The sequence below is a fragment of the Elephas maximus genome, chromosome 21, assembly GCF_024166365.1.
Source record: "Elephas maximus indicus isolate mEleMax1 chromosome 21, mEleMax1 primary haplotype, whole genome shotgun sequence".
NCBI lineage: Eukaryota > Metazoa > Chordata > Mammalia > Proboscidea > Elephantidae > Elephas > Elephas maximus.
The window spans coordinates 22,515,400-22,529,361 of NC_064839.1; the positions used below are offsets into that span (position 1 = coordinate 22,515,400).

The window sequence follows — 13,962 nt, forward strand, 5'->3', positions numbered from 1 at the left end:
GAGGTTCAGCCACATAACCAAGTGAGAAGGTGCCACAGGAAGTGAGCACTTCAAGACTTGAATGGGGCAGGGTGAGGCCATGGGTGCATGAGGCTTCACTGAGGAGGCCGGTGTGAGAGGAAAGAGACAGAGCTAAGGATAAGGAACAGGGGACAGCTACAGGTAAGCCTGAGAAACTCCCTCAGAGGGGTGGCAGGGGTCACAGTGGGGTTGTGGGGAGACAGCATCATGGTAGCCAACGGGGAAAGAGGAAGAGGGGCTGGCCACGTGAAGAGAGTGCTTCAAAGATCTTAAGGAGAAGAAATTGAGAAGAATGCACTAGGCTTTGCCTTTATTAGCTCAATGATAACCTTCAACCGTGAATAGAAGTCAAATTTCCCAGGTTGCGAAAGTGGGTGAATGGGGGCATAAACAATAATGGTAATAACAGCAGTTGCCACTTACGTTATGACTCCAGCTCTTTTAAATTAAGCCTCGAAACAGCCCTGCTAGGTAGGTGTTAATATACCCATTTTACAAAGAAGTAAACTGAGGATGTGAAAGCAGCCAGTGTGGACTTTGTAAAGATGGAGATGGGATGCGGTAACCAGCGTAAGGAAATGTATCACACTCCAAATTCGGTTCCTTTCTCACTGTGCCCTCACACAGTCCTAGCCTCTCACAGAGTCACAGCCACCAACTCTTTGCTCCAGAAAGAAGACAGAATCCAGGTGGGGTCTGGGCTGTCAGCATATCAACAGGGGGAGTGCTGGCCTGGTTTCCAAAGCCAGTGATGCATCCCAGGGCATGATTGTCTGGCTGACCTTGGGCAAGTACTTTCCCTCTCTGCACCTCAGTTTCTCCTTCTCTAAAATGGTACAGATGCATTCTGAGGTCCCTGGCTGTACCCCTTTATGTATCGAATCCTTTTTCATGCTTCCTCTATATCAGGAGGAGCCCTGGTGGCACAGTGGTTAAGAGCTTGGCAGTTCGAATCCACCAGCCACTCCTTGGAAACTCTGAGGTGCAGTTCTACTCTGGAGCAGTTCTACTCTCTCTTAGAGGGTTGCTATGAGTGGCAATCAGCTCCATGGCAAAGGGTTTGCACTGGTTTACGGTTTTCTGTATTTTGCACTATCTTAAGTGCTTTGGAAACGATAACCTATTTCATCCTCACAACAGCCCAGTGAGGTAGTTACTATTATCATTCCCATTTCAGAGATGGAAAAACAGGCACGGAAAAGTTAAGGAGAGCACACAGCTAGTAAGTGCCGAGCTGTATTCAAATCCAAGTACACTGGCTTCAGAGTTCATGCTTTTAATTCTCTGCTAAGCCCTTCCCCGTGATTTGGCCATATCTTGACTAATGAAGATCTCATCTGTGAGGCATGAGGTGAGCTCTTTGCTGTCCTGCCCGTAGGGCGGTGGTTGCCCAGTGTTTATCCGCTCTTGCACCACCTCCAGGACCCAGGATGGGCTGGCCCGGCTTCTCCAATTGGTAAGGCGTGCACTGTTAACTGAACGAGACTTCTTCTTTGCCCTAAATACAGCTCGGTCCAATTCTCCCAAAACAAGGATTTCCAGTTGTGTCCCCCAATATTTGTATTTCAAAATGACTCACCCTGAACCATGGCAGCGGCGATGGAGGCCAGGACCAGAGCCAAGAACCGCATCGTGGAAGGGTTACTGTATCTGCAACCAGCGAGGGCTCGCGCGCTCCAGGGTGCTTCGCAGGTCGAAGTGCTTCGCAGGTCCCGCCCCAGCGCCTAAGCTCCGGGTCAGGCCCCTGGTTAGCCATAACAGAAGATATCTTGAAAAGCTATCCCTCTTGTAAGGATCGCTGGGGCGGGACGGGGGAGGGGGCTAAGCCACGCCCACCTGGAGTATGACCTCTTATCTAAGCAGCCTGAACAAACTCTCTAATTCCCAAAGTTACAAACTTATTAAACAACTTGTTACATAAGGGTTGCCACTTTTGCTGGACATTGATCTCAGTGCCCTGTGAATTTCCCAAAGGCAAGCAGGCAGAAGCCCAGGAGGGAGATGAAGCTTTGATCTTGGAAACTCAAAACAAACTTTAAAATTGTTAGAGGAACTCCCATCCCCAGAACTGCTGGGTAATTTAGGACAAATCTCTTAGCTTCCCTGGGCTTAAATTTCCTAGATTTCTAGGCTCTCAAATTTGGAAGACATCTTAAATTTCATCCAATCCCCCATGTGATGCCTCGATTAAGTTCACAACATTTTTGCCAGCTGACCCAGCCTGCTGTTACACACTCCTGAGACAGAGAACTCCATGCCACTCAAGGCAGTGGTCTTTGATCGGACTATTCTTACAGTGAAGGATATCCATCTCCCCCTTGTGCCTGGCTGTAGTCATCCATCCATACTTTATTCATTCATTCCTCAAATATTTACTGCATGCCTGGCACTTTGCTAGGTGCTATGGATATAAAGATGAATTCAAAACACATCCCATCTCTTCCTGGTGTTCACCGTGTAGTGTACAACACAGATGTGGGGACGAAATTACAGTCAATATGAAAGCATCAAAATAGGGGGATAAAGAGTGTTGGTATACCTGGGTACACCTGGGTAACATGCTGGGGACACAATAAAGATGCTCAAAGCCTCTTTCATAGAATCATTAAATGTCCCCAAATAGGGATTAGTTAAATGCACTGTGGTACAGTTGGGAAATATGGCCTTGGTGATAAAAATGATGCTGGAGATTGAATGATAGAATTTTGCAAGACCAATGGCTTCTTCTTTGCAAATACCATTTTTCAACAACATAAATTGTGAATATACATGTGGATCAGAAAGCTGGTGGCGTAACGCTTAAGAGTTTGGCTGCTAACCAAAAGGTTGGCAGTTCGAATCAACCAGGTGCTCCTCGGGAACCCGATGGGGCACTTCTACTCTGTCCTATAGTGTCGGTATGAGTTGGATTCGAATGGACACCAATGGGTTTACTAGTTTTTGTCCATGTGGACCTCGCCAGATGGAATACACAGGAATCAAATCAACTACATGTGTAGAAAGAGGTGATGGAAAAGCTCGATATCATCAGTCAGAACAAGGCCAGGGGCCGACTGTGGAACACACCATTAATTGCTCACATGTAAGTTTAAGTTGAAGCTGAAGAAAATTAGAACAAATCCAAGAGAGCCAAAGTATGACCTTGAGTATATCCCACCTGAATTTAGAGACCATCTTAAGAATAGATTTGACTCATTGAACACTAATGACTGAGGACCAGATGAGTTGTGGCAGGACATCAAGGACATCATACATCATACATGAAGAAAGCAAGAGGTCATTAAAAAGACAGGAAAAACCAAAACAGATGTCAGAAGAGACTCTGAAATTTGCTCTTAAACAGAAGAAATGATGAAGTAAAAGAGCTGAAGAGAACGTTTTAAAGGCTGGCTCAAGAAAACAAAGTAAAGTATTATAATGAAATGTACAAAGATCTGGAGATAGAAAAGCAAAAGAAAAGAACATGCTTGGCATTTGTCAAGTTGAAAGAATTGATGAAAAAATTCAAGCCTCGTGTTGCAATATTGAAGGATTACATGGGGCAAATATTAAATGACACAGGAAGCACCAAAAGAAGATGGAGGAGGCGGGGGCCAAGATGGCTGACTAGGTAGAAGCTACCTCGGATCCCTCTTGCAACAAAGACTTGGAAAAACAAGTGAATCGATCACATACATGGCAATCTACAAACCCTGACCATCAAACACAGATCTAAAGAGTTGACCTGAATGACAGAGACTGAGCAAGAACAACCACGGGGAAGCAGCAACTGTTTTCGGAGCCTGGAGCCAGCGTCCCAGTCAGGAAACGTTGGCGCCAGGCTTTGGACAGGGTGCATGGGAGCTGAGCACGACATCCTGAGAGGGTTCAAACACGGGGCACAGCCCTAGCCCCCTGAACTGACCTTGGGGGAAGCCCAGCCAGTGCACGCAGGCAGCACAGCAACACGGCTGACAGGAGGAGAAGTCACCGGGAGGCAGCAACTGGTTCTGGAGCCAGGACTGCAGCGTCCCAGCCGGGTACCTTAGCGCTGGGCTTTGGACTGGGAGTGGAGGAACTAACCGCAGCTTCTGAGATAGCGCAAGCGCGGGACGTGGGCCAGACCCTCAGGGCGATCTCTACCCAGCCAGCGCACACAGTCAACGCGCTCCCCTCGGGAATCTCAGAAAAAACTGTCATCTGAAGCAAGATAAGTAACTTTGTCTATATTCTGGGGTGCTACTCTCTCCTATTTATCTGAATCCTCCCCTCCCCTTCCCCGGCGGCTTCATTAACATTGGAATTTCCTGAGCCAGAGGGTGAACTGCACTGCGGTTTTTCTTTCTCTCTCTCTCTCTTTTTTTTTGGGGGGGGGGGTCTTTTCCTAACCCATTCTCCTGGTCTGAGAGAAGCAGCTACAAAAAACCCAGGGACCAAAAATCCTTCCCTAATTGGACTAAAAACACAGAACCAGCTCCAGCCAAGCATATGTGATCCACAGTCTTGGGCTTTCATCCCTACAGGGAACAAGGTGGCTATTATAATGCAAAGGCATTCCTGATGGATCTGACTGTAATTGTTTTAGCAGATTACTGGAAAGACAAGTTTCCCAGGTCTGATATCTCTGCATATTCAACAGAGCCCTCACTGACCCACAACAGGGAACTGAGGGCTGAAGCTCCCCCCAGACCACCTAGCCTCCTGCCTTAGGGGTCTAAGGAGGGTGACACCTACCAATCTGTAGAGGTACTTGCATTGGGGGCCTAAGGTGCAGCTGCAGAGCCCACCCACCAAGGTGCTATAGGAATAGAGACACAGCTACCTCACTGACTCTTGGGGGAAGCCTGTCAGCATCCTGCCCCCCCGGAGTGTGACCCCCTGCTGCTACTAGAATCTGGTGCTCACAAATATCACCACTACTTCTGTAGGTGGATAGGTGACAGTCAGCACCACACACTTGATGACCCAAAATCAGATTCTACTAAAGAATAGTGAATAGACTCAGGCATATATATCTGGCAACAGCCCAAACCAGCTGGTAGTAGGTCATAAGTAAGTCAAGGGCTACAACAAACAAGACAGCACAATCTAGTAGCCCACCCACGTATATTGAAAGAAAACAAAACAAGATAAGACTCAGTGAGCAATTTCAGAATAAACTACTACTATATCTTTTTTTTTTGAGACAGCAGTCGATATCAAACCACATAAAGAAGCTGACCACGACAGCTTCTACAACCCCCCAAACAAAAGAATCAAAATCTTTCCCAAATGAAGATACAATCCTGGAATTATCAGATACAGAATATAAAAAACTAATTTACAGAATGCTTCAAGACATCAGGGATGACCTCAGAAACGAAATAAGGCAAACTGCAGAAAAAGCCAAGGAACACACTGATAAAACAGTTGAAGAAATCAAAAAGATTATTCAAGAACATAGTGGAAAAATTAATAAGTTGCAAGAATCCATAGAGAGACAGCATGTAGAAATCCAAAAGATTAACAATAAAATTACAGAATTAGACAACACAATAGGAAGTCAGAGGAGCAGACTCGAGCAATTAGAATGCAGACTGGGAAATCTGGAGGACCAGAGAATTAACACCAACATAGCTGAAAAAAAATCAGATAAAAGAATTAAAAAAAATGAAGAAACCCTAAGAATCATGTGGGACTCTATCAAGAAGGATAACTTGAGTGTGATTGGAGTCCCAGAACAGGGAGAGAGGACAGAAAGCACAGAGAAAATAGTTGAAGATCTGCTGACAGAAAACTTCCCTGACATCATGAAAGATGAAAGGATATGTATCCAAGATGCTCATCGAACCCCAGTTAAGATTGATCCAAAAAGAAAAACACCAAGATGTATTATCATCAAACTTGCCAAAACCAAAGATATAGAGAAAAATTTAAAAGCAGCCAGGGAGAAAAGAAAGGTCCCCTTCAAGGGAGAATCAATAAGAATAAGTTCAGACTACTCAGCAGAAACCATGCAGGCAAGAAGGCAATGGGATGACATACACAGAGCACTGAAGGAGAAAAACTGCCAGCCAAGGATCATATATCCGGCAAAACTCTCTCTGAAATATGAAGGCGAAATTAAGACATTTACAGATAAGCACAAGCTTAGAGAATTTGCAAAAACCAAACCAAAGCTACAAGAAATACTAAAGGAAATTGTTTGGTCAGAAAACCAATAATATCAGATACCAGCACAACACAAGTTCACAGAACAGAGCATCCTGATATCAACTCAAATAGGGAAATCACAAAAACAAATTCAGATTAATTAAAAAAAAAATCCTCATAACAGGGAATCATCGTAGTTTTTTTTTTAATAATTTTTATTGAGCTTTAAGTGAACATTTACAAATCAAGTCAGTCTGTCACGTATAAGCTTATATACACCTTACTCCATACTCCCACTTACTCTCCCCCTAATGAGTCAGCCCTTCCAGTCTCTTCTTTTTTGACAATTTTGCCAGTTTTTAACCCTCTCTACCCTGCTATCTCCCCTCCAGACAAGAGATGCCAACACAGTCTCAAGTGTCCACCTGATACAAGTAGCTCACTCCTCATCAGCATCTCTCTCCAACCCATTGTCCAGTCCCAATACCTGTCTGAAGAGCTGGCTTTGGGAATGGTTCCTGTCTTGGGCTAACAGGAGGTCTGGGGTCCATGACCTCTGGGGTCCTTCTAGTCTCAGTCACACCATTAAGTCTGGTCTTTTTATGAGAATTTGGGGTCTGCATCCCACTGCTCTCCTGCTCCCTCAGGGGTTCTCTGTTGTGTTCCCTGTCAGAGCAGTCATCGGTTGTAGCCAGGCACTATCAAGTTCTTCTGGTCTCAGGCTGATGTAGTCTCTGGTTTATGTGGCCCTTTCTGTCTCTTGGGCTCATAATTATCTTGCGACCTTGGTGTTCTTCATTCCCCTTTGATCCAGGTGGGTTGAGACCAACTGATGCATCTTAGATGGTCGCTGGTTAGCATTTAAGACCCCAGACGCCACACTTCCAAGTGGGATGCAGAATGTTTTCTTAATAGAATTTATTTTGCCAATTGACTTAGATGTCCCCTGAAGCCATAGTCCCCAAACCCCCGCCCTTGCTCCCCTGACCTTCGAAGCATTCAGTTTATCCCGGAAACTTCTTTGCTTTTGGTCCAGTCCAGTTGAGCTGACCTTTTGTGTATTGAGTGTTGTCCTTCCCTTCACCTAAAGTAGTTCTTATCTACAATCTAATCAGTAAATAACCCTCTCCTACCCTCACTCCTTCCCCCGTCTCCTAACCACAAAACAACGCGTTCTTCCCATTTTAAACTATTTCTCAAGATCTTGTAATAGTGGTCTTATACAATATTTGTCCTTTTGCATCTGACTAATTTCACTCAGCATAATGCCTTCCAGGTTCCTCCATGTTATGAAATGTTTCACAGATTCCTCACTGTTCTTTATCGATGCATAGTATTCCATTGTGTGACTATACCATAATTTATTTATCCAATCATCCGTTGATGGACACCTTGGTTGCTTCCAGCTTTTTGCTATTGTAAACAGTGCTGCTATAAACATGGGTGTGCATATATCTGTTCGTGTGAAGGCTCTTATTTCTCTAGGATTTATTCCGAGGAGTGGGATTTCTGGGTTGTATGGTAGTTCTATTTCTAACTTTTTAAGGAAATGCCAGATAGATTTCCAAAGTGGTTGTATCACTTTACATTCCCGCCAGCAGTGTCTAAGAGTTCCAATCTCTCCGCAGCCTCTCCAACATTTATTATTTTGTGTTTTTTGGATTAATGCCAGCCTTGTTGGAGTGAGATGGAATCTCATCGTAGTTTTAATTTGCATTTCTCTAATGGCTAATGATCGAGAGCATTTTCTCGTGTATCTGTTAGCCGCCTGAATATCTTCTTTAGGAAGTACGTGTTCATATCCTTTGCCTACTTTTTAATTGGGTTGTTTGTCTTTTTGTGGTTGAGTTTTAACAGAATCATATAGATTTTAGAGATCAGGCACTGGTCGGATGTGTCATAGCTGAAAATTCTTTCCCAATCTGTAGGTGGTCTTTTTACTCTTTTGGTGAAGTCTTTAGATGAGCATAGGTGTTTGATTTTTAGGAGCTCCCAGTTGTCTGGTTTCTCTTCATCATTTTTGGTAATGTTTTGTATTCTGTTTATGCCTTGTATTAGGGCTCCTAATGTTGTCCCTCTTTTTTCTTCCATGACCTTTATCGTTTTAGTCTTTATGTTTAGGTCTTTGATCCACTTGGAGTTAGTTTTTGTGCATGGTGTGAGGTATGGGTCCTGTTTCACTTTTTTGCAAATGGATATCCAGTTATGCCAGCACCATTTGTTAAAAAGGCTATCTTTTCCCCAATTAACTGACACTGGGCCTTTGTCAAATATCAGCTGCTCATATGTGGATGGATTTGTATCTGGGTTCTCAATTCTGTTCCATGGGTCTATGTACCTGTTGCTGTACCAGTACCAGGCTGTTTTGACTACTGTGGCTGTATAATAGGTTCTAAAATCAGGCCTCCCACTTTCTTCTTCTTTTTCAGTAATGTTTTGCTTATTCGGGGCTTGTTTCCCTTCCATATGAAGTTCACGATCTGTTTCTCCATCACATTAAAAAATGTTGTTGGAATTTGGATCAGAAGTGCATTGTATATATAGGTGGCTTTTAGTAGAATAGACATTTTTACTATGTTAAGTCTTCCTATCCATAAGCAAGGTATGTTTTTCCACTTATGTAGTTCCCTTTTAGTTTCTTGCACTAGTACTTTGTAGTTTTCTTTATATAGGTCTTTTATATCTTTGGTGAGATTTATTCCTAAGTATTTTATCTTCTTGGGGGCTGCTGTGAATGGTATTGATTTGGTGATTGCCTCTTCGATGTTCTTTTTATTGATGTAGCGGAATCAAAGTGATTTTTGTATGTTTCTCTTGTAACCTGAGACTCTGCCGAACTCTTCTATTAGTTTCATTAGTTTTCTGGAGGATTCCTTAGGGTTTTCTGTGTATAAGATCATGTCATCTGCAAATAGAGATAATTTTACTTCTTCCTTGCCAATCCAGGTGCCCTTTATTTCGTTGTGTAGCCCAGTTGCCCTGGCTAGGACCTCTAACACAACGTTGAATAACAGCAGTGATAAAGGGCACCATTGTCTGGTTCCTGTTCTCAAGGGAAATGCTTTCAGGCTCTCTCCATTTAGAATGATGTTGGCTGTTGGCTTTGTATCCCCCAAAAAAACTCAGTGCCATCGAGTCTATTCGGACTCATAGTGACTTTGTATAGATGCCCTTTATAATGTTGAGGAATTTTCCTTCAATTCGTATTTTGCTGAGAGTTTTTATCATAAATGGGTGTTGGACTTTGTCAAATGCCTTTTCTACATCAATTGATAAGATCATGTGGTTTGTGTCTTTTGTTTCATTTCTGTGGTGGATTACATTAATGGTTTTTCTAATATTGAACCAACCTTGATACCTGGTATAAATCCCACTTGGTCGTGGTGGATTATTTTTTTGATATGTTGTTGAATTCTATGGGCTAGAATTTTGTGGAGGATTTTTGCATCTCTGTTCATGAGGGATATAGGTCTGTCATTTTCTTTTTTTGTGGTGTCTTTACCTGGTTTTGGTATTAGGGATATGGTGACTTCATAGGAGTTAAGTAGAATTCCACCATTTTCTATGCTTTGAAATACCTTTAGTAGTAGTGGTGTTAACTCTTCTCTGAAAGTTTGGTAGAACCCTGCAGTGAAGCCGTCTGGGCCAGGGGTTTTTTTTGTTGGGAGTTTTTTGATTACCGTTTCAATCTCTTTTTTTGTTATGGGTCTATTTAGTTGTTCTACTTCTGAATGTGTTAGTTTAGGTAGGTAGTGTTTTTCTAGGAATTCATCCATTTCTTCTAGTTTTGGAAATTTGTTAGAGTACAATTTTTTGTCATAATCTGATATGATTCGTTTAATTTCAGTTGGATCTGTTGTGTTATGGCCCATCTCATTTCTTATTCAGGTTATTTGTTTCCTTTCCTGTATTTCTTTAGTCAGTCTGGCCAATGGTTTATCAATTTTGTTAATTTTTTCAAAGAACCAGCTTTTGGCTTTGTTAATTCTTTCAGTTGTTTTTCCGTTCTCTAATTCATTTAGTTCAGCTCTAATTTTTATTATTTGTTTTCTTCTGGTTGCTGATGGATTCTTTTCTTGCTCACTTTCCATTTGTTCAAGGTGTAGAGACAGTTCTCTGATTTTTGGCTCTTTCTTCTTTATGTATGTGTGCATTTATTGATATAAATTGACTTCTGAGCACTGTGTCCCAGAGGTTTTGATAGGAAGCGTTTTCATACTCGTTGCATTCTATGAATTTCTTTATTCCCTCCTTAATGTCTTCTATAACCCAGTCTTTTTTGAGCAGGGTGTTGTTCAGTTTCCAAGTATTTGATTTCTTTTCCCTAGTTTTTCTGTTATTGATTTCTACTTTTATGGCCTTGTGGTCTGAGAAGATGCTTTGTAATATTTCGATGTTTTGGATTCTGCAAAGGTTTGTTTTATGACCTGATATGTGATCTATTCTAGAGAATGTTCCATGTGCACTGGAAAAAAAAGTATACTTTGCAGCTGTTGGGTGGAGTGCCCTGTATAAGTCTATGAGGTCAAGTTGGTTGATTGTAGGTATTAGATCTTACGTGTCTGTATTGAGCTTCTTGCTGGAAGTCCTATTCTTCTCCGAAAGTGGTTTGTTGAAGTCTCCTACTATAATTGTGGAGGTATCTATCTCACTTTTCAATTCTGTTAAAGTTTGCTTTATGTATCTTGCAGCCCTGTCATTGGGTGCATAAATATTTAATATGGTTATATCATTCTGGTAAATTGTCCTTTTAACCATTATGTAGTGTCCTTCTTTATCCTTTGTGGTGGATTTAACTTTAAGGGCTATTTTGTCAGGAATTAATATTGCCACTCCTGCTCTTTTTTGATTGTTGTTTGCTTGATATATTTTTTTCCATCCTTTGAGTTTTAGTTTGTTTGTATCTCTAAGCCTAAGGTGTGTCTCTTGTAGGCAGCATATAGACAGATAGTGTTTCTTTACCCAGTCTGAGAGACTGTCTGTCTCTTTATTGGTGCCTTTAGTCCGTTTACGTTCAGCGTAATTATAGATAAGTGTGAGTTTAGTGCTGTCATTTTGATGCCTTTTTGTGTGTGTTGTTGACAATTTCATTTTTCCAGTTACTTTTTTGTGCTGAGAAGTTTTTCCTTGTAAATTGTGTGTTCCTCATTATGGTAGTAGTAGAATTTATGTTTGCTGAGTCATTATGTTTTTCTTGGTTTTTATTTTGAATTATCAAATTGTTAGACCTCTTTGTGGTTACCTTAATATCTACCCCTATTTTCTAAGTGAAAACCTAACTTGTATCGTCTTATATCACCTTGTTTCCCTCTCTTTATGGAAGATCTATGCCTCCTGTATTTAGTCCCTCTTTTTGATTATTGTGATCTTTTACATAAGGACTTCAGTGATTCCCTCTTTTGAGCATTTTTTTCTTTTTAAAATTAATCTTATTTTGTTTTTATGATTTCCCTATTTGAGTTGATATCAGGATGTTCTGTTCTGTGACCTTGTGTTGTGTTGGTAACTGATATTGATTTTCTGACCACACAATTTCCTTTAGTAATTCTTATAGTTTTGGTTTGGTTTTTGTAAATTCCCTAAGCTCATGTTTATCTGTAAATGTTTTAATTTCACCTTCATATGAGAGTTTTTCTGGATATATGATCCTTGGCTGGGGGTTTTTCTCCTTCAGTGCTCTATATACATCATCCCATTGCCTTCTTGCCTGCATGGTTTCTGCTGAGTAATCTGAACTTATTCTTATTGATTCTCCTTTGTAGGTGAGTTTTCTTTTATCCCTGGCTGTTTTTAAAATTTTCTCTTTACCTTTGGTTTTGACAAGTTTGATGATAATATGCCTTGGTGATTTTCTTTTTGGATCAGTCTTATATGGGGTTCGATGAGCATCTTGGATAGATATCCTTTCGTCTTTCATGGTGCCAGGGAAGTTTTCTGCCAACAGATTTTCAACGATTCTCTCTGTATTTTCTGTTATCCCTCCCTGTTCTGGAACTCCAATCACATGCAAGTTATTCTTCTTGATAGAGTCCCACATGATTCTTAGGGTTTCTTCATTTTTTTTTAATTCTTTTATCTGATTTTTCTTCAACGATATTGGTGTCAATTGCCTTGTCCTCCAGCTCCCCCACTCTGCATTCCAATTAGTCAATTCTGCTCTTCTGACTTCCTATTGAGTTGTCTAATTCTGTAATTTTACTGTTAATCTTTTGAATTTCTGAATGCTGTCTCTCTATGGCTTCTTGCAGCTTATTAATTTTCCCACTATGTTCTTGAATAATCTTTTTGAGTTCTTCAACTGCTTTATCAGTGTGTTCCTTGTTTTTTTTCTGTCGATTCCCTTATTTCATTTCTGAGGTCATCCTGGATGTCTTGAAGCATTCTGTATTAGTTTTTTTATATTCTGCATCTGGCAATTCCAGGATTGTATATTCATGTGGGAAAGATTTTGATTCTTTAATTTGGAGGGTTGTAGAAGCAATCATGGTCTGCTTGTTTATGTGGTTTGATATTGACTGCTGTCTCCAAGCCATCTATTAGATATTGTAATGATTTATTTTATATTTGCTCACTGAGTCTTATTTTGCTTTGTTTTCTTTCAGTGTACCCAGATGGGCTACTAGATTGTGCTGTCTTGATTGTTGTAGCCTTTGAATCACTTATGTCCTGTTACCAGCTGGTTTGGGCTGTTACCAGATATATAAGCCTAAGAGTCCATTCACTATTCTTGAATAGAATCAGCTTAGGTGTTCTGATTTTGGGTCACCAAGTGTGTGGTGTAGACTGTCACCTATTAACTTAGAGGAGTAGTGGTGATAGTTGTGTGCACCAGATTCTAGTAGTGGTAGGGGGTCACACTCCAGGGGGGGCAGGATGCTGACAGCTTCCCCATGTGCCAGTGAGGTAGGTGTGTCTATATTCCTAAAGCACTTTGGTGGGTGGGCTCTGCAGCTGTACCTTAGGCCCCCAATGCTTGTACCTCTAAAGATTGGTAGGCGTCAGTATCCTCAGACCCCTTTGGCAGGTGGCTAGGTGGTTTGGGTGGAGCTTCAGCCCTCAGTTCCCCATTGCGGATCAGGGAGGGCTCTGTTTAATACGTAGAGATATCAGACCTGGAAAACCTGTCTTTCCAGTGATCCGCTAAAAGAATTACAGTCAGATCTCTATCAGAATTGCCTTTGCATGATAATAGCCACCTTGTTCTCTGTAGGGATGAAAGCCAAAGACTGTGGATCTCATATGCTTGGCTGGAGCTGGTTCTGTATTTTTATTTCAGTTTAGGGAAGTCAGGGAAGGATTTTTCGTCCCTGGGTTGTTAGTAGCTGCTTCTCTCAGGCCGGGAGAATGCGTTAGGTCGAAAAAAACAAAAAACCGCAGGGCACTTCACTCCCTGGCCCAGGAAGTTCCAATGTTAGTGAAGCTGCCTGGGGCAGGGAGGGGAGGGATCTGATAGATAGGAGAGAGTAGCACCCAGCAATATAGACGAAGTTACTTATCTTGCTTGGTGATGACTGTTTTATCTGAGATTCCCGAGGGGCATGTAACCTGTGTGGGCTGGCTGGGTCGAGATTGTCCCTGAGGGTCAGGCCCACGTCCCGTCCTTGTGCTATCTCAGAAACTGTGGTCACATCCTCCATTCCCAGTCCAAAGCCCAGCGCCAAGGTTTTCTGTCTGGGACGCTACCCTCCAGGCTCCAAAACCAGTCGCCGCTTCCAGGTGATTTCTCCTCCTGTCAGTGACGTCATTGTGCTGCCTCTGTGAGCTGGCTGGGTTTCCCCCAAGGTCACTTCGGGGGGCTAGGGCTGCGTCCCATGCTTGCGCCACCTCAAG

The 13,962-nt window shown here is 42.1% G+C and overlaps 1 protein-coding gene across 3 annotated transcripts in view; it reads right to left on the reverse strand.

The window, feature by feature from the left end:
- Positions 1–13,962, reverse strand: part of LOC126064515 (liver carboxylesterase 1-like) — a 283,681-nt gene that overhangs the window by 210,878 nt on the left and 58,841 nt on the right. Inside the window, exons 1-2 of one of the 3 annotated variants that reach the window (XM_049863671.1) lie at positions 3,926–4,056; positions 1,601–1,765 (exon numbers count right to left, since the gene is read on the reverse strand). The exons of 1 other annotated variant lie outside the window; for it this stretch is intronic. In XM_049863671.1, coding sequence (XP_049719628.1) covers positions 1,601–1,652 — 52 coding nt within the window. In that variant the 5' untranslated portion in view covers positions 1,653–1,765; positions 3,926–4,056. Of the gene's footprint in view, positions 1–1,600; positions 1,766–3,925; positions 4,057–13,962 lie in introns of those variants that run through there. One more of the 3 variants, XM_049863668.1, reaches the window with a different exon arrangement.